Source organism: Melitaea cinxia, chromosome 23 (assembly GCF_905220565.1).
Source record: "Melitaea cinxia chromosome 23, ilMelCinx1.1, whole genome shotgun sequence".
Lineage (NCBI taxonomy): Eukaryota > Metazoa > Arthropoda > Insecta > Lepidoptera > Nymphalidae > Melitaea > Melitaea cinxia.
The window spans coordinates 2,247,971-2,272,547 of NC_059416.1; the positions used below are offsets into that span (position 1 = coordinate 2,247,971).

Genomic DNA, 24,577 nt, shown 5'->3' on the forward strand with positions numbered 1-24,577 from the left:
AAAAAAGTAAAAAGAAAAAAAAAAGTCAAAATTAAGTAAAAATGTAACTAAAAATTTAAATATTTGATTTAAAATAAGAAAAGTAAAATTTTATCAAATAAAAAAAGAATTAAAATAAAAAATAAAGCGAAAAGAGTAATAATAAAAAAAAAGCAACAAATTCATCTACCAAAGTTATTTACACCTGTACAGCAGTGCACCGTCACAAAAAGGATGGCCACTCAGCACTTGTGGAAATACGGGGACCATAGTAAGATCCCTAAATTTCACACGCTGATTTTCAGTAGCCACCTCGGGTACCATGCGAACGACAGCGGCAGCAACCAATAAATAGCATCCAATAATTCAGCAAGACCATACGTAGTAACCAAACAATACCAAATATTATAAAGTACACATATAATAAATATACATCCATACACAGATACACATATAGATACATCATGTACACCCACATACACATTACACATCACACACTAAACATCCCTTTCAGTCATTCTTTTATTTTATTAAAAATAAGTAGGTACCGGTGGTACAGTCGTTTATCATTAATCGGCTCTTACAAGTTCTGTACCTGTTCCTTAATTAGGTATTTTTTGTATATTGTTTTAAAATTGACAATCGATGCCAGCTCCCTTAGTGGCGGTGGGATATCATTCCAGATTTTGGCCGCAGAGTATTTAAAGCATCCCCGGTAAGCGGCGGAGTGATGTCGGGGTATCAGCATCAAATAGGAGGTCGCTCTAGTATTATACTTCTTATTACAATCTTTTGCCCAGTTTAGTTTCGAAAAAAGATATTTAGGAACTTTACTTTTAACTATACCAAACAGCAATGTAGCGAAATGCAGTTGCCTTCGACCTTCCATTCTCAATAGACCCTTTTCATTGAGATATGGTGTTACATGTGTGCGCGGGGGAATGTCAAAACAAAACCGAGCACATGCATTCTGGACACGTTGTACCATGTTTTTCGTGCGTTTTAATAATCTAGGGCCTATCACAATGTCAGCATAATTCAACTTTGACAAAACTAGCGCCTCGCATAGCCTTACTCGGATTTCAGCCGATACAAAAGGTCTGATCTGATATAAAACCTTCAATCTGTAAAAGCAGTTTCGTACAGTTTTAAGGATTTGCTCTTCGAATCTAAGATGTTGATCCATTATAACGCCCAAATTCCTAGCCTCACTAACCCGTTCTATGTCTACATTGTTTATTTTAATTATAGGTGCTTTACATGTTATCTCTTTAATCTGTTTGGAGGTTCCCAAAATTAAATACTTCGTTTTGTTGGGGTTAAGTACCAAACCGTTACTTTCTGACCATGCATATATATTTCCTAGATCATAATTAAGCTTGTCTACTGCACTTAAAGTGTCGTCTGCTTTAAAAGAAATGTAAACTTGTATGTCGTCGGCATAGGTATGGATACTTGCTGCACTCACATGCTTTTCCAGGTCGGCACAATAAAGTATAAATAATAAAGGACCCAAAATTGATCCTTGCGGAACACCCCTGTTTATAAATCTAGGTCTCGAGTGAACTACAGTTCCATCTTCATCCATTGTCTCCACTACTTGTGTTCTATTCTTTAAGTAATTAGAAAACCACTCGACAGCATCTGAAGAGAGACCATAGTAGTGCAATTTAGAAAGCAGAAGCGGTATATTTATGGTGTCAAATGCACGTGAGTAGTCTAGTAGCACTAGAATGGTTCCCTCCCCTTTATCTTGCGCATTCAATATGTCATCTACTACATCTATAAGCGTTGTTACGGTGCTATGATTTTTACGGAAACCTGATTGTTTTTCTGGGAGAATATTGTTGGCTTCAAGAAATTGTGAAAGCTGTTCATGTACAATTTTTTCCAGAATTTTCGACATACATGGTAGGATGCTTATAGGTCGCAGATCTTTTAACTTTAAGGGGTTATCGGTTTTAGGGATGGGACGAATAATCGCTTTTTTCCATATGGATGGAAATGAATTCGTTTCGATTGATTTATTTATTATATTCGTTATCACGTTTAACGTACAGGGGAGGGACATGATCAACATGTCTAAAGAAATTCCATCGCATCCGATAGCATTTGACTTCAGACTCTTTATCGTTCTCAAAACAGTGTCACTATCAACGACAGAAATGCTAAATATATTTGTAAAATTACAATGTGACTGAAAATACGTAATATCAAAAATAGAAGCCACTTGCCTGCCTGGTACATCCAAAAAGTAGCTGTTGAGTTTTTCGGCGTCTCTAAGACTTGATGGCAAAATATGGCTTTTTTTAGTCTTAAATGCTACATAGCGCTTTAGATTTTTCCATAAATATGCGGAATTTTTCAAGTTATTGTTTATAAAAGTTTTGTAGTATACACATTTCTCTCTGTAAATCGCACTTTGAACCGTACGTTTGAGATTTTTATAAAAAACAATATGATTCTCAGATTTAGTCGCCCGCGCCCTCTTGTGAGCCTCGTCTCGTTTCTTCATCATTAACTTTATGTTGTATGTAATCCAAGGATAACCAACGTCTTTAAAATGGCGTAGTTTTAATGGTGATAATATATCAAATACCTTTAGTATCCTGTCATTAAGATCTGATGTCATGTAATCAACACCTTCTGTCGGTTGCGCCTCAGGCCACCCTATGATATTCATTAATTCAGAAAATTCATTATCGTTTATACCTTTTAGTTGCCTAAAGTAAATGCAATTGCTATGTTTTGTATCTTTACGGACACCAACTTCACAGGATAGTATAGCATGATCACTAAGTGAGCACACATAATCCACTCGTACTCCTATTGGCTGTGTATTAGAACATATGAGGTCGATCAGGGTCTCACTATGACTGGTAAAATGTGTAGGGGAATCTACATATTGTTTCATGTTAGTAACTTTCAAAAATTCATATAACATTCGAGTCAGCGAACTGCTTTTACACAAAATATTTATGTTAAAATCACCAAGCAGGAATATGTGGTCGTAACTTGTCAGCGAAGCAAAAGTATCTGTGAGTGCGTCCAAGAAGATACGTGCATTCAACCAAGGTGGCCGATAAGCGGTGCCGACGATGATACGTTTACCTTTAACTCTGGTACTTACCCACATCTGTTCGACGATCGGGTTTTCTGGATGCGATATTACCTCTACAGACATGCCTTTTTTAATATAGTATCCGACCCCACCCCCACGACTTCGGGATGCTGCGACGGGCCGGGGCTTGTGACGTAGACGGTAACCAGGAACTATAGGCGCTCGTCCCTCCTCGCCCTCTTTAAGCCAAGTTTCATTTAATGCCAGTATATCGAGTCGATGACGATCTATTGCCACCACGAGCTCATCATGGCCCGTCCCAAGCGACCCAACATTTAAAAAACCAATCCTAAAATTTTGTGATTGCATCATCACTATTCAAATGAACAAAACTTCCTGTGTTGTAAAAAGCAAGCTTTAAATATATTTAAAAATGTGTAGCTAGGCAATATGCAAATAATACTATACCCATAGCACGTATTTAGTATAATTTTAAATATCTCATTTAATTTATATAATAATTCAAAAAATATTTTGTATAAAAGATACATACTACATAGTATTGTTTCAGTATATGGAATATATAATATGGCTATAACGTAAACAAAATTTACCATAATACGTTTTTAGATTAAATGTAGAAAAACAAAAAATATAAATAATAATATATATTTTATACAACAGATACATATCCAATAGTATTGTTCTATTTTTAATATATGAGTTATGTAAGGTGGGTATAATGTAAACAATATTGTACTCACAGTATTTATTTAGGTTAAACGTTAGCATAACTTTAAGTATAAAAAATATTCTATACAATAGATGCATATTTATTGGTATTATTTTAATTTTAATATACTGGTTATATAATGTGGGTATAATGTTAATAAATTTGTTTTCATATGTAATTAGTTTAATTAGCATAACTTTAAGTATAAAAAATATTTTACACAATAGATGCATATTTATTGGCATTGTTTTAATTTTAATATACTGGTTATATAATGTGGGTATAATGTTAATAAATTTGTTCTCATATGTAATTAGATTAAAAGTGAGCATAACTTTAATATTAAATGGTTCAATATGTGGTTTATATAAGATAGAAAGATTGCTTAAACATGCTACTCTGTAATGATGAGATAGTACACTGCTGCACAGGTGCGACATGAACAAAGTATAAATACAAACACAATAACAAAACATAAACACCATTGGTTTTAATACAATATTAATTATAAGAAAATCTTGTCTGGAATTTTTATAAATAAGAAAAATGTTGCAGTAATCAATAAAGTTTACAATAACAAAAATTTTTTTAGCATATTTTAAGAGTAATGAAAAAAAGTATGAATATTTAACCGCACTAAAAAAAGAAAAAAGAAGTATCAAATATTGCATGCCCCAAAAATTTTATTGAGGTCACTTATTGCTCTTACACGTCGTATCTCAGTTACATCACTTTTCCGTGTAAAGATACGCCCGTTTCTCGTCCAAACATGTTTCCAGCCTGCTCGTCGGCATTCTTCCCTTGTTTTGAAGAATAGATTTCGGTTTGTAGGTGTGAGCCGCTCGTTGACATACACACTTCTGGGTTCACCTTCTGTGACGCCAGCGGAATCGGTACCCCGGCGCACACGCGCCGCCCGTATCATCGCATCCCGGACGGCGCGCCGCGCCAACCGTACCACTATAGGCCTGGAGCGCGGGTGCTCACTGCTGACGGCGTAAACACGTCTCGACCCTACTCGCTCCGCACTTACAACATCTCGTTCCTCCAGCTCATAGCCGAGTTTTGTGGCCAGAGATAGCACGAGGTGGGTCGGGTTCTCCCCGTTCTTCTCTTCCAACCCTGCTATCTCGATATCATTCTGGAGCCCTTCCTGTTCACGGTCGTTTAGTTCCGCTCGCAACTGTGCCACGAGGTCAGACAGTTGTTGGTCATTAGTTACTGAGGAACGATCTCCGTTTGATGCCTCCAAGACGTTAAGACGTACTTCGATGTCTTCAAATTTTTTTGTTAAGCTACCTACAACTGTGTTTAACCGTGCAAGTTCTTCTTTAAAAGATGACATCGTTTTGGCCACAGATCCAAGTTCAGCTCTTAGGAGCCGCATCTCTTGGGCAAGTGAGCTCACAGTGTTATCAGCAGCCTCCAAGAATATATCAGTGTCGGGTGAAGATGTGAGTGAATTGATCTTATTGTGACTCACCCCTTCCATGGGTCCCGATTTACAACCTTGACACTGCCATTTAAGCGGAATTCTATGATCAGGGCTTAGGTTGACACATAATCGGTGAAATAGGCATGCGCACTTAGTACACTTTGCACCATCTGCTGTGGCTATGAATTTACCACATTGATGACATTTATTCGCCATGATTAGTAAATTTGTGCTTTTTTAAATACCCTAATAAATTTATTTTATATATCTTGCTATTAACTACAGTTTGAACCAGTTCAAATTGTTCTGAATAGTTTTAAAAAGTAACAAGAAATACGTTTATTTTTACATTCACTATTTATTTATGTGGGTATTATGGTTTTTGCACTTACACTAGCACTAGTCAATGTTTTATTTGAATTTTCTACGGTATAACTTGTTATTAACAGTCAATAACACTTGCACTACTTAATCACAATATAATCTCACTGACAAATATACTTTTACAGATAATTTGCGTCGTTATTGTCATAATTGTTTTTTAATTTATAATGTTTTTGTTATAATTGTTTTATAATTTATAATGTTAGTAATTTTTACAAGCTTTCATTGAATTTGCATTTTTTTTAATATATACAAGCGCTTGACTGCGATCTCACCTGATGGTAAGTGAAGATGCAGTCTAAGATGTTGCGCTCTTGCCTAAAACATGCCTATTCACTCTCGATTTAAAGATACCCAAGTTGCAATTACTTGGAAAAACGGAAGCTGGAAGGTCATTCCAAATTTTTTTGGTGCGTATTAAGAACGAGGAAGCAAAACGTTTCGTGAGAGATCGTTGGATTTCAACCGCGGAGCGGTGCAGACTCATGCGGTTTTTCGGTGCAAATTTATTTATGTATGTATGTATATTTGTTCTTGTAAAATCTTGCAACTCAATTTTGAAGCAGATATCATCAACAAATTGAGCTGATCTTTTTTGTATACAAGTTCAATTTGGATGACAATGCATGTTAACTTTGTGACGTCATTCTAATCCCAACATGGTGGCATATCCAAGATGGACTAGTTATTTTTAATGCACTTCTACAATATGGGTATCAAATGAAAGGGATTGCTAAGAATAATTCAAATAAAGTGATGTCAGTCTTAATGCAACATAGCGGACTAACTATTTTAAAACTATTTTAGTTCAGCCACAAAAACTGTTGTTGTTTAAATAATTAACTTAAAATACGAGTGAAATCGAATAGTGGCAATATTGGTATCATGATATTAATCCTTATCCATTTAAAATGATTTGATACTATAGGCTGATTCAGATCAGACTTTTCCGTATACACTTCGGTAGACGGTGTACATTAAATGCAGAGTAGTACTGTCGACCATGCTGTTTTATACTTAGGCTAAACTGGCTAATGACTTTATAAGTAGGTAGTAAAAGTTTTAAAGTAAAAATAATTATCTTTCGTTTTAGCGCATAAAAATGAAAGCTTGTTTTTTTAAAGGTTTTTTACTTTTAATTTATTTATTTTGTCTTCATAGTAAGTATACTAACCTAACTACACTTAGTACGTGTTGAATAATAAAGCTTTTATGTTGCAGTTTGCAGTGATATGCCAGAGGAAATATTGGACGCAGCGTTGGCGCTCTTGCGCCTGAAGGTTGCGGTCGAAGAATACCACCCCAAAACACTCCAAGGGAAGTCCGTTCACCGCTTAAGAGATATATTGGAACGACCTTGCGGCAGGCTACACATTTGGCTGGGCGACCGAACTGAAAAAAATGTGAGACTAAAACCGTAAGAAAAATATAAAACAGCAGTGACGCAAGCATATTTATCTTATTTTATATAGTAACCGCAAGCCAATAATAGTTTCAGTTATAGAATTTGATGATGAGAATTGATTAATAAAAACTAGGTAGTTTATATTAGAGTAACCTTTTTTTAAAATTATTTATGTAATTTTATACCGTCGATAAAAATAAATAAAGACACATGTTTTTTTATTCCACTTAATAGCTTGATTTATTATAATTCTTTTTATTTTTTGATTTATTATTTTTACGGTATTTGTTATTTTCTAAAATACTAAATTTCCTCAATATTTTTATACACTTAATTAAAAATCAATCATCAAAATAAAAATCAAAAACAAGAACCAGAAAATATTTATAAAATTTTTATATTTTTTTTTTTCAAATTGTGTTGCTTCTATACTATCCGAAGGAACTTTGTCCTATCTGGTGTCCCATGGACACCACATAATTTTTATTTACATTTTATCCCCTTTCTTATTTAACTTGTATCTTTATTGTATATTTATTAATGAAAATTTACTTTATATTGTTTCAGTCGAATTAAGCGCAGCTAACGCGAGAAGAAATATTGGACGCAGCGTTGGCTCTTTTGCACCTGAAGGGTGTAATTAAATATACACCGCTCCCAACTCCCAAGAGAAGCCTTTTCACCGCGTAAGAGATATATGTATTTACATTTTATCTCCTTCCTTATTTAACTTGTATCTTTATTGTATATTTATCAAACACTTTATATGGTTTCTAAACTAAAAAAAATACGAGTAGGTACTCAAATCTCGCGATGTTTCCTATTTTTTTTTTTTTTTTTTTTGTTTTAGCGCATTAAAATAAAAGCTCGTTTCTTAAAAAGGTTTTTAATTTTAATTTATTTCTTTTGTCTTCATTGTAAAAGTATCATAGTAAGTAGGTATACTAACCATACTACACTTAGTACATGTCGAATAACATAGCTTTTTATTTTGCAATTTGCATTAGACAACATGTCAGACGAAGTGGACGCTGCCTTGGCGCTTTTGCGCCTGAAGGGTGGGGTGGAATGGAAACCGCCCACGACCGCCCCGCCCGCCCCGCCCCTAACTCCAATAGAAGCGCTGTCGCTACGTAAGAGATATATTTATTTACATTTTATCTCCTTCCTTATTTAACTTGTATCTTTATTGTATATTTATTAAACACTTTATATGGTTTCAGGGGAGATCATCGCAGTCAACGCGCTGCTGGATCTGCGGGATCAATCCCCAACTAAAATCATAGAATCAAAAAGGAACGTAAATTGATTTACATTTCAGTTAAATTATTTCATGTAGGTAAATGATAAACAATATTAAGATCAATATTTTAACAAAATCACGTCTCGTGCAATAGATTCACGTATTCATTACGGTAACTTTTATAATAAATTAGAGAACCTTCATGAACTGATTTTTTTTTTCATTATTTCCAGGCAAGTGAACTAGGTCTTAGCAATCGGAGCTCAAGACGGAGAGTTGAACGCAAACAATGTCAATGACGAAGTATAAGTATTATTTTAAGGATATTTAGTTTATTAACAATAAAATGTATGTATATATTTGTAAAATTATGTTTTATTTTATGTCAAACGTGTAACAATTTCAATCTCAAAGTAAATGTAGAACATAAAAGTTTGTTAATTGCTCGACAACATTGCCTTGGACTTTCTAAATTTCTATATTCTAAACTAGCTGTTGCCCGCGACTTCGTCCGCGTCAATTTCTGTTATTATGATCGCACTTAAGAAGTTTTTAAAATAATATATTTTAAAGTACTTCTGCGTAAATGATATTTTTAGTTTTATTTTCTTGTGGCAGAAGAACATACTGATTTTCTCCGCAACTCGATCTTGACAACGCGACATATAGTTGGCCGTGTGAAAAGCAGTCTTGACATTAATCGATTCCTACATATTTAAATGTTTGCCCCTGTGATTTATTAATTGTTACGGCAAAAGATGACTTAACGGGAAATTGGATTCTTTAAAAAATTAAAATGTAAATCATTTGGAATCATTGGGATGCGAGGTAAAGGTAAATCATTTGGAATCATTGGGATAGCACTGTTTGACCAACTGCTGGACCAGTCAAAACTACTGCTACAATCTCGTTGTTGCGCAGAAATTTGACTTAAGGTCGGGTCCCGTTACATAAATTTGGTGGTTTAATATTTCTAAGTAAAATTATTGGGGCACCTATTTTTAACTTGGGTGAATGTGGAGGAAGGCCACTCGGGTTCAAAGAATTAAAAAACTCCCGTGGGTAATGGACCGCATCTTCTTGATCCATTACATTATCAATAGATGTCTAGGTAACTATATCTCCTGGAAGTTTAGTTAAAATTAGATCGTTAATTTCGTCAACGCTACTATTTCTCCCCGCCAATATTGCCCTTTGACACATCCATTGAAAATCTTTATTTTCTATTTCCACGATATCGGGGTAATCTTTCGATATTAAATCCTCAATCCTAGTCACTCTTTCTCCTAAATCACGATCAATTTCAATTTTATTTTCTAAATGAGGTACTTTCCCGTATCCTATTAAAAGTAACTTTGAGGGAAAATTTGTACTACCTCCCCCCAAATGTGCTCTCATATTCGTTGATAATTTTAAAGTATGAACAAACTTCCATAATGGGGAACTTTTAAGGCAAGACTTTACAATGTCTGCTCTAGTTCCCCTTACGATTACCGGTAAAGTTTGTCGAAAATCTCCTGCAAACAAAACAGTAATCCCACCCATGATTTTATCACAGCTTCTTATATCTCTAAGAGTCCTATCTAGAGCCTCTACATGAGCTCTATGGATCATGGTACATACGTCCCAGATTATCAAAGTGACGTTTCGCAAAACTTTTCCCAATGGGCCATTTTTTACGAATAGAGCACACGCTATCTTTCTGTAAAGAAGCTGTTAGAGGCAGTTTAAAAGTAGAATGACCTGTTCGTCCACCGGCTAATAAAGTTGCAGCGATTCCTGAAGATGCTACTGCCAAAGCTAGTTTTCCCTGAGACCTTGCTTTTGCTAATATGATTAGTAATGAAAGTCTTGCCGGTTCCACCTGGAGCTTCCAAAAAAATATATTTTTTGGAAGCTCCAGCTTTCATCCAGCTTTCTCCAGCTTTCACCTGGTCATTAATTAATTTTGTTTCATTTTCAGTAATATACTTATTTAATTCATTTACATCATACGGCTTTCGCAACGCTACTTCTAACGGATCCAAATTATTATGTGAATTATTCCTTTTTGATGCAGGAAGCCCAAAATCAGTTAATGATTTATCGCAAATCTCATGAGTATTATCTTCAATTCTAATAAGTCCATCATTGTATATATCATCACTATATGCTAATGTCATATCCTGATTTTCATTACGCATTCTATTTAATATATCTTCACATAAATCATCACGTAATTTATATCACGCGATAAGACCGCCTTTTGTACATGTCTATATTTTCTTTTACGGTGTAAAATTTTTCTCTGATAGTGTACAATAAAGACTATTTGTATTTGTATTTGTAATTTATTCCATAACTCTAAGGGGTCAGATGGCTGGCAAAATATGAGGATGATGGTAAATAATTCTCTTAATTTTGTGGCTGGCTCGGACATGACAGCATCTAACATTGTATTTTGCCAATGATCATCCAGTAAACCTAATTCTTTGCAAGTGCCTTGATATGTTTGGAAAATAACACCATTAACGGTCCTTAGATGTTCAAACGACATTGGACCGTGAACATGTCGTAGTAACATTCTTAAATAATAACATTCAGTTTATGTTAGATGAATGTTGTAGACACGGCCTAAAGTTGTGTCTTTTTTTACACCGGGAATTTCTTTCCCATACGTAGTATTGGGGTACTTCGTGATATAAAAGGGTTTTTGCAAAAACGTCTCTTTTGCAAAGATCAAAGAACGCTGTGAGTGTCGTTGATGAAGGATTGTTGACGCGATCTTGGAGATTTTCATTATTATAAAAATAAACCCTTTGTCCATTTTCCAAATGAACTGCTAAATGAACTACTGGCGGAAAACGTTCATGAATAGGAAATTGGAAAATTCCCCAGAGTGCTCCCGAGGAACTTATATAGCGACCATTGAGATATTTTTCTACTTCAGCGTTATTATTTTGCAACGAAATTGTGGCTTGATCAGAACCTTTATGAATATACTTACAGATGTACATAATAGCTTTGACCGATTGACAAAACTCTACGTTAATGTGTGCATTGAAACTTCGTGATAGCACTGGATTATAGGGAACAACCCATCTATTATCCACGCTCATTTTTATACCTTTGACACGAATTATTGCTGTGTTTCCACCATTTTCTGGAGACCTGCGCCTGTAGGTTGGGTAACCGTAATTCCCGGTTTGTGTTTCAGAAATAAAATGCCTAGGGTACTTTTTAGAACAAATGTTTTCTTTCATACATGGTGACGCAGGACTATAAAATCCGCAAGGACCATGTATCATATTTTTTATGACAATATTATGAAGAACTGGATCTTGTTCTTTGTCGGGTATTTCAGCCGATATTATTACATCTACAGAATCTGGTTGTACTTTGTTTGCCAGCCACAATAAAATGTGGGCGTGAGGTAAACCCCTTTTTTGCCATTCGACGCTGTAAACGAAGGTTTTCGATGGTCCAAAGATATTTTTCTTTGTTAATAGGTCTATTATTTTCTTGAGTTTTAAATTAAATACTCTAGAAACCAAATCATGTCTGTCGTAAGAATTTTGGTCAGATAATAACTCAATTTTTATTTCTGGCCATTCGGAGTTACATTTGAATGTAATAAAGAGATCTGGTCTTCCAAACTTCCTGACGTATATCATAGCATCTTGACGTTTTTCATGCATGTATCTGGAGGATCCTGTAAATGACGATGGTAATATAACGTGCTGGCCAATATTAGAAGCATCTATATTGCCATCATTAACCACGGCATCTCTTAAATGAATGTACTCTTCTGCTCTAAATTTTTTTTTTTGGTTTGTTTTGATGAAGTCAAGCCTCTCAGAAATCATTTTTGCCGCCATATCAACACAATATTGGTTGAATAATCTTTTGAAATAATGTATGCTGTTAAAGTGATTTATTCTCACCATGAGTCTAAATGCATAAAACTACATACATATTTATACAGTATCCGTCATTTCCAAAAGGAAACAGTAAAGGATATTGAAGTGGGTCATAAGATTTATGAATTTCAGAAACTCGTTGAAGTTGACCATTTCTGGTATTCAACACAATATCTCGGGGACCTTTGTCTTCATCTATCAAAAGAATAGCTACTTCATCTACTATTGGCGCATTATACCGACCTCGATACTCGTTAGCAGTTTTCACATCAGCATGTGTCACAGCAGCATAACATCAGCATAAGTTTAAAATCATTCGTTGGTCTATTTTCGAGATTGTATTTAAAACTTTGAATATACTTATTATGATCATAAAGATATGTTTGGAGAATGTCGATATAATCGATTGAGGTTGAGTTTAAATTTGAGCGCAACGATACCTGATCTGCATGAGAAACAAAATATATTTGTAAAAATTCGGGTTGTGCACCTTCGGCTGGAAATAAATTACCGATCAAATGATAATTTTGCCCCTGGACTTTAAAAGTGGGCATAAAGTTTCCCTCACAAATTTCTTCAGCACCAAATGAAGTCATCTGAAAAAGAGTATTATATTTTCTTGAGTGATTTAAGAAATGCTTTGAGGATGGATGTGAGCCTGATATCAGTTCTTTAAAAACTGATGTTGGTTTCGGAATTTTAAGTATATTTATTTTGCCACCACTAAAACACAGTCCAGGAGCTTCAGCCATCCATTTTTTTGCTTGGCATAAGTTGCATATTTTATCCATTCTGCCAATATCAATATCATTTAGCTCAATATAGTCAAGTGTACAATCATAAACAAACGCAGAATTTAATAAATTATGTTGCCTGCCATGCTATTATGCCTGCTGCTATTCTATTCATTGCAGAGCAAATGTCGCAGCCGCTTTGCAGTAGCAATCTGCCGAGAAAACTGAGTTCTCTTTCTAGGCATTGTAGTGACAAAAAGATAATTGTGTTTGCCCGCAAACGAAAAAAAAACCGACTTCAATTACATCGGCGAGTAATACAACGTAACACGTGGTTCAATAAGTCCCGAGACTATGTACTAAAAAAAGGTCTTTTTTATAAAATTAATTTTTATTCATCAACATAGTCTCCTCCAAGACCGATACAGTCCCTCCAACGCTTTTCTAACTTTTCTATCCCATGTGTGTAGAACGATTTGTCTTTGGCTTCAAAATAAGCCTCCGTTGCTGCAATAACTTCACTATTTGAGTCAAATTTCTTACCCTGAAGCATTTTTTTGAGGTCTGCAAACAGCCAGTAATCGCTGGGGGCCAAGTCTGTCGAATAAGGGCGATGAGGAAGCAATTCGAAGCCCAATTCGTTAATTTTGACCATCGTTCTCACGGACTTGTGACAAGGCGCGTTGTCCTGGTAAAACACCACTTTCTTTTTGTTCATGTGAGGCCGTTTATCCGCAATTTCGTACTTCAATCGCTCCAATAAGCACATGTAATAGTCACTATTTATATTTTGCCCCTTTTCATGGTAGTCGATGAAAAGTATTCCATGCGCATCCCAAAATATAGACGCCATAACCTTACCGGCCGATTTCTGAGTCTTTGGACGCTTCGGGCGGCTTTCACCAGCCGCTCTCCACTCCGCTGCCTGCCGATTGGATTCCGGAGTGAAATGGTATATCCAGGTTTCATCCATTGTTACATACCGATGTAAAAAATCCTTTTTATTATGATTCATCAGCGCCAAACATCGCTCTGAATCATTGATACGTTGTTCCTTTTGATTAGTTGTAAGCAAACGCGGCACCCACTTAGAAAAAAGCTTTTTCATGGCCAAATTTTTATGTAAAATTGTGAAAACACTACCAGTTGAAATCTTCACTATCTCGGCTATCTCTCGCACTTTTACCTTCCGATCTTCCAATACGATTTTGAGGACTTGGTTAATATTTTGTTGAGTCACTGCTTCATTTGGACGACCTGAGCGTTCCCCATCATTGGTGTCCATGCGACCGCGTTTGAAGTCGGCATACCACCGACAAATGGTTGCTTTAGAGGGAGCTGATCCTGTATAACATTTTATAAGCCATTACTGTGCTTCAACGGTATTTTTTCCCATTAAAAAACAATGTTTTATCAACACGCAAAACTCGTTTTTTTCCATTGTATCGAAATTACAACCGTAGCGTCACTTAAATGTTTCAAAATCAATAATTGTATTGTTCCATTTTTAAAAATTTGACACATATTCTTGTATTGATAGCCAGTACTTTTTAAAAATCAAAAGAGTTTTTAATATATGCACCATTTCCAGGTTAGTCTCGGGACTTATTGAACGATCTAGTAGATCGACGAAAAAATAGTCAAGTAACTACGCGTTATCAAAGATTACTCAAAAAGTAGTTATCAGATCTCGATAAAATTTATATGTGACCACATGATAAACACCAGCTTTCGATTAAATTAAAAATTATCAAAATCGGTACACCCAGTAAAAAGTTATTACGGATTTTCGAGAGTTTCCCTTGATTTCTCTGGGATCCCATCATCAGATCCTGGTTTGCTTATCACGGTACCAAACTAGGGATATCCCCTTTCCAACAAAAAAAGAATTATCAAAATCTATATAACTCGAAAAGTAGTTGTTAGATCTCAAATAAATTTAAATGGGACCAATTGGCACACACCACCTTTCGATTAAAACAAAATTTGTCGAAATCGGTCTACCCAGTCAAAAGTTCTGATGTAACATACATAAAAAAAAAAAAAAAAAAATACAGTCGAATTGAGAACCTCCTCCTTTTTTGGAAGTCGGTTAAAAAAAAAGAAAGAACGTAGGTAATTACAACTCAACCAAACCGTTTCTCGTAATCAAGAAAAACAAACCCTAGGTGAATAATTTGGTACCTAATAATTTATACCAGCTTCTGGTACGTAAATCGGATAAAATATATGTATGTCAAAGGTATTACCGTAAAACGACTTCAGTTAACGTAAAAAAATCTAATTAAATAGATGAATAATGTTTAGGTAATGCAAAAAAAAAATGGAATATTATAAAGGTAATTTAATTTTTTCTATATTTAAACATAATAAGATGAACTAACCGTATGCTTTAGTAAACAAAAACCGAACCTAATAAGAATAATTGACATGACAGATGTAGATGAGGCCTATTTATATTATCTACTTATATCAAAACAACAAAAGTGTTAATTATTGTGAAAATATTAATAATAATAATAATAATAATAATAATCTTTATTTCTTCAAACGTTAGTACATTATATTAACACATATTACATCAGTTATATTTAGTCACAGGAAGAACAGTATGTCTCTGGTCCCCACACTAGGATTCCCTGTGTCGTGGGGTCCAGTCCCTTCCATTAGCTTAATACGATTCCGTTAGTTTAAACAAAAACAATGCATTTAAAGTTTATAATTTAAAAATAAAATAAAAATAGAAAGATTAAAGTTTATTTGATTGGAACATACAAGAACTAAGGCAACAAATGGTGAGTGTGTGTTTGTGTGTGTGTATGTGTGTGTGTGTGTGTGTTGTGTGTGTGCGCGCGCGTGCGCGTGTGTGTGTGTGTGTGTGTAAGTACGTGTGTACATCAATGTCATTGTGTATAATAATATATATATACACTGTTTAATAAATAATATATTTATACACTGTTTTTTATACCCCGACGTCTAAAGTAGTAGTGCTGATGATTGGTGATGTATGCCTGTCTGCAAGTGAGCGTGAGTGAGTGCGCGTGCGTGTGCTTGCGTGCGTGCGTGTGCGTACTGCATCAGTATGTCGCCTCTGCCAGCCCTACGACTAACGTCTTGGGATCGAGTTAACTCACTGAACAGAGGGGACAAGATACGATTCATTAACATAGATTATATATACATACATATACAAACATACCCATGCACATATATATATATATACATAGATAATAGGTTTGCGTGCACATGATATTAAATATCTCTGTTCAATAAGGTCTCTGTATGGTCATAGCTTTTTGGTAGTAGCCATTTTTGAATGGTGGTTTTGAGATTGGACGATGTCAGGTTTAATATAGTGTTATTATGCTTAAAGAACTTATTGTATAGAAAGGGTCCCATAAAAGTAAAAGATTGACGAGCAAAAGACGAACGAGCTCTCGGTAGGTCCCATTTAAGAGTTCTGCCTGAGGCTCGGGCTATAGTCTTCGCAACTTTATGAAAGCGGACAAGCACCGATGATATGTAAATCTGTCTCACGCGGAGAATGTTACACTCCAAGAACAATGCGTTTGTGGAATAGCGCCATGGTTTGTTAAAGGCTGTTTTTAAAATGGCTCGCTGAGCGCGTTCTAGAGGGAGAAGATATGTCTTTTTGGATGCTCCCCAGGCAATGACACAATAATTTAAGATAGATTTACATAAACTGAAATACATACACGGCTCGAATTAAGCTTGGATCTGCTATGAACTTAATCCTTCTAAATATATGTACTAGCTTCCTTATGCGTTTCGTTACTGCATCAATGTGTAATTTCCACGACAGATGTTCGTCTATCAGTATACCCAAGTATTTTATAGACGAAACTTGTTGGATAGAGGGGCATTGACACTGCAATGAATTTGGGTGTTTTACACATTCAGATGAGTGGAGCCTAAGGTTCAAAACTTTATTAGGGGCAGTTCTCTTAGATATACTTAAAGCTATGAGTTTTGTTTTGCTTGCATTGAGACTCAATAAGTTATTCCTCAACCAGCTGGCTACAGTACTCAATCCCCCCTCAGCGACATCAACGATCTCCGCCCATGTCTTAGCGTGGAAAATTATGGCAGTATCATCTGCGAAAGTAAAAATCCTAGCCTGTGGCAATTCAAGTGAGCAGAGCTCATTAATGTAAATTAAGAAGAGAGTAGGACCCAAAACACTGCCTTGGGGCACGCCGTAAGCAGTCTCGGCATAGCCACTCATGAGTTCACCAATTCGTACTCGCTGTTTCCGTTCACTTAGGTAAGATTGAAACCATTGCAATGTTAAACCTCTAACTCCCAACAATTCTAATTTTTTTAATAGTATAGGCCGCGACACAGTGTCAAAGGCTTTCGCTATGTCTAAAAAGACGCCAACACATCTTTGTCTATCATTAATTTTATCCGTTACAAAATCAACAAGGCCCGTAACAGCATCCTCTGTGGACCGAGCAGAGCGAAATCCGTATTGGTTAGGACTTAAAAGGTTATTTTTTTCTAAATATTTAAGTAGTCTTACATTTACTACCTTTTCAATTATTTTAGCCACCGCACTCAATAATGATATTGGTCTATAGTTAGCCGGTTCTAGTGCATCACCCGTCTTAAAAATAGGTATTACCTCTGCAATTTTCAAATTATCTGGGACTATTCCTGATGACATACTAAGATTACACAAATAAGTTAGAGGCGATGCAATCAAATATTTGTTAATCCTAAGTATTTCATTACTTATATTATCATGTCCTACAGCTTGACTGGATTTTAATGAATTTATGAGTACGGCAACTTCATTCTCATCCGTTGGTTGAAAAAACAATGAATGTGCTGGTGAATTGGAATAACTAAGCTTTATATTGTTACTCAAGTCAGCTTCCATCACATTCAATCCATCCAAAATTGTCTTTGCCAAACGATCACCAACAGTGGTGAAATAATTGTTCACCGCATCCAAAGATTCAATAGTATTAGCCTTTAGTTTTAGTAACTGATTAGTTTTATTTTCACTTTTGTTTAGACCACAGATTGATTTTAGATTACTCCATGTTTGTTTAATGTTATTTTTACTTTCTGCTAAAAGTTTGTATTCATATTTGTTTTTTTCTTCTTGTACTAAGTTAACACACATATTTCTGTAGTTCTTATACTTTTTTTGTAAATCTACATTGTTCGGATTTTTCCTTGCCTCAACGTGTAATTTGTCCCGTGTTCTAATTGATTTTAAGAGACCTGGGGTAATCCATTTTTTTACAATAATTTTGGATCTGCAAAAATGTAAAGTAGATTTGTTTTTCTCAATCAGGCTATTTAGTTTTGAAATAAAATAATGCGTTGCTTCCGTTACATCAGTTAAGTAATAAAGTTCCGACCAGTCAAATTTATTTAGGTCGTCATGTAAGCCATCATAATTTATCTTAGTTACAGTTGTTTTTAATTTTTCCTTATAAATATTAGAACCAAGGCTACACAATACACTGCTATGATCTGTAAGATCTGAATGACAGACAATAGTGGTTGAAGGTAGACAAGATTTAATCATACAATGGTCCAAGCAATTTTGACCTCTTGTTGGTATACTGTGTCCGGGTATATATCCGTAATGGGCCAATAAGCTGAGATACTCTTCCGCTCGTTTATCGGTTGTGCTTTCTTTGATATCAATGTTAATATCACCCATTAAGACGCAATGTTGGTTTTTACATTTTGTAATAATTCCCTCTAATGAATCTAAAAAACTAGTTATGTTATGCAAAGATGGTGATCGATAAATCGTTATAATTGTATAACAATCAACATCTAATCGCAAACAGTTGGCATCAATAAATTCCGGTTCCGACACGCATATTTGTAATTCTTTTTTAGTAAATATGACAATACCGTCGCATTTATTTAAGTATTTAGTCGAATAAAAACATTTGTAGTTGTCTAGATCTAATTCTTTAAATGAATCATCAAGCCAACATTCAGTCAGTAAGATAATATCAGGCTTAAATCGTAGACGATGCAAAAAAAGGACCAAAGAATCGAAGTTCTTGTTTATACTTCGTATGTTTTGCGACAAAATTGTAAATTGTTTCGATGTATCGCCTAGGTGTTGTTTACAACTTTCAGGATTATCTAACTCGATATAATTTTTTAGCCTTACCTCATCGATCCCGTTCATAAGACTGCTGTTATTATTGAACATAATGCCAGATTAGGGGCTCAAGGTACATAATTTCGTTGTTCATTGTCATCAAATGTTGAAAGTGGGTAGATTTGGTACTGTGTTTGCAAGTGTATGTGTAGGTAGTTTGTAAAGATTTATGTTGTTGTATTTTTTTTTGAATGTGTGAATTAGAAACAAAAAAACTACCCTTAAAACAAACAATACTGTATAGAAAAGTACTACGAAATGAAAGTGTATTGAAAAAGTAATCGGTATCACACGATGAGATAGAGCCGAAACAACAATAGAAAACTACTACAGAATACAAATGTATTACGAAAGTATTATTCAGCGATGATATATCGCAAAAACAAATTAATGACCTGACAGATGTAGATGACGCCTACTTATATTATCTACTAGCTTCTGTGCGCGACTTCGTCCGCGTGGAACAGAGGCGCGCGCAATACTTGATCATTATTTTGCTGCGATGTTATTTTAAAACTGCGATATCTCCTGAGATATTTATTGAAATCGAATTATGTAAAGGGCTGTTTCGTTTTAAATTGAATACTTGTGATGAATAACGTATTTATTTAGATAAGGATTAATATCATGTTTATAAAAACATCTTCGCAAATAATGAATTATTTTAGAACAAACTTGGTTAGCATAAAAAAGGTTATAGTGAGCCAACCTTAAAAGATAGATATATGCTGTCGCGGACTTTTTTTTAGAATTTTTAAAAAGGATCAATTCCGTCATACATAATTTTTGCGAAACTTTAACTGTTTTCACAGCGCACGCAACGGAAGCTCTTAAAAGGAAAAAAGAACCCCCGATTTTGAAACATTCTTCATTGGTGCTCCGCTCTTTTTGGTCTTAGCGTGATGATATATAGCCTATAACCTTCCTCGATAAATGGGCTATCTAACACTAAAATAATTTTTCAAATCAAAAAAACAAACAAACAAACTCTTCAGCTTTATAATATTAGTATAGATAAAAAGGAATGAGTGTTCAGTGTCTGTGTATGCGTGATGGCGCGTGAGTCACTCAATCCGAAAGTATGTTTCACACTTTGACCAACCAGCAGAGAGTAGTCGTAGCGGGCGCCTAAAAAGTGACCCCGCCTTTTGTTATCGACGAGTTGTGTATTAAACGATCGAGGCGGGGCTTCGAGCCGCAGAACATTTTGATATAATGTATTTTAAAGTAAGGAATTTTAGCATAGTCCGTGACAGTATTGAAATAAGGAAAGATGTGAAAGAATAATAATTTAATATCAAACGTTGTTGAGCTAACACTTACCATTTTGTGTCTCGCAGTTAGCCTCAGTAGGTATCAATAGCTAACCTTGAAGAATACTTTAATAAAAACGATGCCATTTCTTTAAATGTGAGTATTACAACCACGACAACTTACCCATTTCAATCCGTTGAAAATCCGTATTCCGTATATTTCAACCTTACAAAAATCATTAGAGGTAGACAGGTATTATTATTTTTCAATTCCAGCCAAAACGAATTGATTGTAGGTAAATTGACCGTATCAATAAGGGAGAAATAAATGTTTATTTTCTATTTACACAAAGTGCAGCGGATAAAACAGATGCGATACACCATTGTTTCTTTCAAAATTTACCTGGAAAATATCTTCTTCTTTGTCGTTCACTCTTGACAGAGTGGTCGTGGTTGATGATTATTCATTGGCTAAAGCAGCCCCTGCTATACGCATCCACTTGATGCGGTTTTCAGCGTCTCGAGAATTCTGGACTATGGAGGTCTGTGTCGCAGCTTTAATGAGGTCTGTCCAGCGCATAGGTGATCGAGCGCGTGATCGCTTGCCCTCTACCCGCCCTTGGACAAATATCAATATGTTACAAATTGTAGATAATGTCACCTATTGTAGACGATTTATTATTCCATTTTTGTGTTTAATTCTATTTCAGTTGTAGAGCATTTCTATAAATCAATTCGTTGTGCAACGCAAGGTTTTTTTTTGTTTGTATCTATTGTTTGAAATGTTAAAATCTGCCAAAGTCTACAGTTACCAGATAAAGCGTTTTAAAAACCTTTCTTAAACTGTTATCTTCGCCTTTATAGTCCTGATAAATGTGACACTGTAAATATTTTGTTATTTTAATGATACTGATTGTATAATGACTAGTGTTGGCTCTTTTGTGTTATTCCTCTAATTGTCTAATATCTACCTAATACCTACAGTTTTGTTCTTCATCATTACTGCGTCAAATTCGTTACCTTACTTGAGTGCCTGCCTTTGACTGGTCTTCCTGGAAGGTTACTAAATAATGCAGCACATGTCTAAGTTGTGTGTCCCTTGTTTGTCACTGAATCGGACATTGCCTTATTGCCTGATAGTTCCTTATGAAGCGTGTTGCGGGGGGGTACCCTAGCCGGCAAAAACGTCCGTAATGTTACAAAAAACGCGTAATTTTTTATGTGATTTTATTCTTGCTTTTCCGAATAATTTTAAAAACACTATACGCTTAAATAACTGGAGGTACCTAGTTGTGCGCGTTTTAATACTTTAGTGATCACGTCATCTATTTGCCATTTGTCAAATTTATATGAGTATTGTGAACTATTGGCATATCCCAAAGTTTTTGTTTTATAACGTCCTTCGGGATATCGCCATTAGAATACCTTAGCATCTGTAATTCGGACGGAATTAGATTTTAAGATGTCAGAACATAAACCCTTGATACTACTAGCAACTCTAGAAATTTTTCTCACGCCGATGCCACCATCTCTAATTGGAAAAGTAGCCTAGGTCCACGAATTTTCACCAAAAGATAAATTTTGAATTTTTCCTAATGAATTTCTTAAATTGGCATCAAGTTTTTCGGTCATTCCAGGAAATTTCCAAATTGGGCTTGCGCGTAAAATATACATTAACTTTGGGACAAATAGACAATATTTTAATATAAGTATGTAAGGCAATATGAGAATTAAAGTCATATGTACACATTTAAATTTGTCTAAGAATTAACATTTAAATTCTGAACATTAACAGCTTAAAACCATTACTTAATTTTAATAAAATTCTATTCATTGTACAATTTGAACCACACGGTTAAATTATTAACCTATATATTTATTGAACAAAAAAAGAAAAATGCGTAATGCGTACCGATGATAAAGAAGCTTAGAATAAATTTCAACTGATTGTACCTAATTCTTTTGTTTAGTTATATAAATATTTATTTTGTCTTCTTGTGTCGTTAATCCTCAATTGTTATAAAAATACTATGAACGAAAATATCTCAAGTTTCTTTTCAAAGTTACTTTAAAACACAAGTACTAAAGTTTATGTCAAGACGCGTAGGTGTTACCTATTTCGTTTATAAAAATAAAAAACGCCACGTCATTCGCCATCCATCTACGGCACAGTGTGTGTGGGGGGGGGGGTATTAATTGACTTTTCAGATACGTGTCTTTCTAACAGACGACGAATAGCATAAAAAAGCCTCCTTTTTCTCAAAAGTTTCTTCAAAAGCTCAGATTTCCTTCAGACTTCCTCCTAGAGAGTTACCCATCTTCCTTCGCAGGCGGTGTCTTTAGTATCCGGCTCCTCTCACCGGCTGTAAAGGCCAATAAACAGCACTCAATAATCCAAAACAAAAAATAGAATTTGACATGACGGATAAAACTCTCCAAACGCACGCAACAAGAACCACCCTGAAGAAACTAAAAAGACATTGAAGATCTTAGAAGAAATTTCAGACAGGAAATTATTAAGAGATTCACAAAACTTATTCTTAAAACTAATTCTAAAGAACCACCGAAGTATTTGTGCAAGAAGTTTCAATTACTGTTAGGAAGATTAAGAAAGTGACTATTTTTAAATAGTCACCTAATCCTCTTCGTGACAGACGACGTGGAACATAAAACAAGTAGCTCAGGCTAGAATAAATCATAACAGATCAAACTCAGAATCGTAGCACAACTGAGAATCAAAAAAAAAAAAGTTAAAATACAATAAAAAGAAATCATCAAATTTAAAGAAACCAACTTACAGTATAGTATTTGTGAAGGCGTTAATTGCATTACAGCTAGCACAGAACTAGCGTCTCCCCTGAAAGGGAAAAGTCAATTAGTAAACGATCAAAAATAGAGAAATAAAACATTTTACTAAATAAACGTAATCGTTTTGCTGCTCGGTCGTCTCGACTGAAAAAGAACCATCAATTAGTAAAAGATTAAGAATATAATAAAAAAAATTTCAATAAATTAAAACAAAAAATATATTCATATCAAAAGACAATTACGAATATTTCATTAGAATAAAAGCAAATAACTTACAAAGTAGAATTTGTGAGGGTGAAGAACGCATTGTAGCTCGCACACAGCTATCGTGTCACCTGAAAGAGAAACATCAATTGGTAAACTATCAAAACTACATGGAGTAAAATTTTCACTTTAATAAAAGAAAGTAACTTACAAAGTAGAATTGTGAGGGCGAAGATCGCATTGTAGCTCACACAGAGCTATTGTCTCACCTGAAAGAGAACCATCAATTAGTAAAAAATCAAATCTACAAAAAGTAAAATTTTCACTATATTAAAAGAAGTGACTTACAAAGTAGAATTTTTGAGCGCGTAGATCGCATTGCACCTCGCACAGACCTATCGTGTCACCTGAAAGAGAAACATCAATTAGTAAACTATCAAAACTACATGGAGTCAAATTTTCACTTTAATAAAAGAAAGTAACTTACAAAATAGAATTTGTGAGGGCGAAGATCGCATTGTAGCTCACACAGAGCTATCGTCTCACCTGAAAGAGAACCATCAATTAGTAAAAAATCAAATCTACATAAAGTAAAATCTTGACTGTATTAAAAGAAGTAACTTACAAAGTAGAATTTGTGAGGGCGTAGATCGCATTGTAGCTCACATAGAGCTGTCGTCTCACCTAAAAGAGAACCATCAATTGATAATGGATCAGGGATGAAAAAGAAAAAATTCACTTAAAAGAAGCTAACTTACAAAGTAATATTTTTGAGGGCGTGAGTCTTACTGCAACTCGTACAGGGCTGTCGTGTCACTTGAAAGAGATCCATCAATCAGTAAAATGTCAAAACTTCAAGTTAAAATTTAACTATTAAATAAAAGTAACTTACAAAATTAGAAGATTCGTGAAAAAAGGAGCTTCATGGGGTTTGCACACCAGCACTATCCGGCGGTCGGCGTGGCCCTGCCCCGCAGCTCCAAAAGCACTTGCGCTGCGCTCATCTCACCTGTAACAATATGAAATGTTTAATAAATATATAATAAAATTACATATTGATAAGAAAGGAGATGATGTGTAAAGAAAAATATATCGCTTACGCGGCGATCGAGCTTGCTCCTGAGGTGGGGGCGGCACACGCACAGCCGCCTTCAACTGCAACAGCGCCAAGGCTGCGTCTCGTACATCTCGTGGCACTCTTGCGTGCACTCTCATCTGCATATCTGATGTATTCATTTTTGTTTCTTCTAAAGATCGGGAAAAACTTCGGGAACTT

At 35.0% G+C, this 24,577-nt stretch overlaps 1 protein-coding gene and 1 long non-coding RNA gene across 3 annotated transcripts; one reads left to right on the forward strand and one right to left on the reverse strand.

Moving 5' to 3' along the window:
* Positions 1-4,431: 4,431 nt before the first annotated feature.
* Positions 4,432-5,424, reverse strand: LOC123664927. The gene has a single exon (XM_045599295.1). The coding sequence runs from the start codon at positions 5,422-5,424 to the stop codon at positions 4,432-4,434; it is 993 nt and encodes a 330-aa protein (XP_045455251.1).
* Positions 5,425-7,476: 2,052 nt separating this feature from the next.
* Positions 7,477-8,608, forward strand: LOC123665205. Of its 2 annotated transcripts, none has more exons than XR_006745005.1 (4): positions 7,477-7,696; positions 8,005-8,130; positions 8,221-8,336; positions 8,474-8,608. It is a non-coding gene; the product is annotated as an uncharacterized LOC123665205 (long non-coding RNA). The 2 variants fall into 2 exon arrangements; XR_006745004.1 differs by having other exon boundaries at positions 8,221-8,332.
* Positions 8,609-24,577: the final 15,969 nt, after the last annotated feature.

Coding starts and splice junctions, on each gene's coding strand:
- LOC123664927 (XM_045599295.1), bottom strand. CDS start 5,424: ATGGCGAATAAATGTCATCAATGTGGTAAATTCATAGCCACAGCAGAT.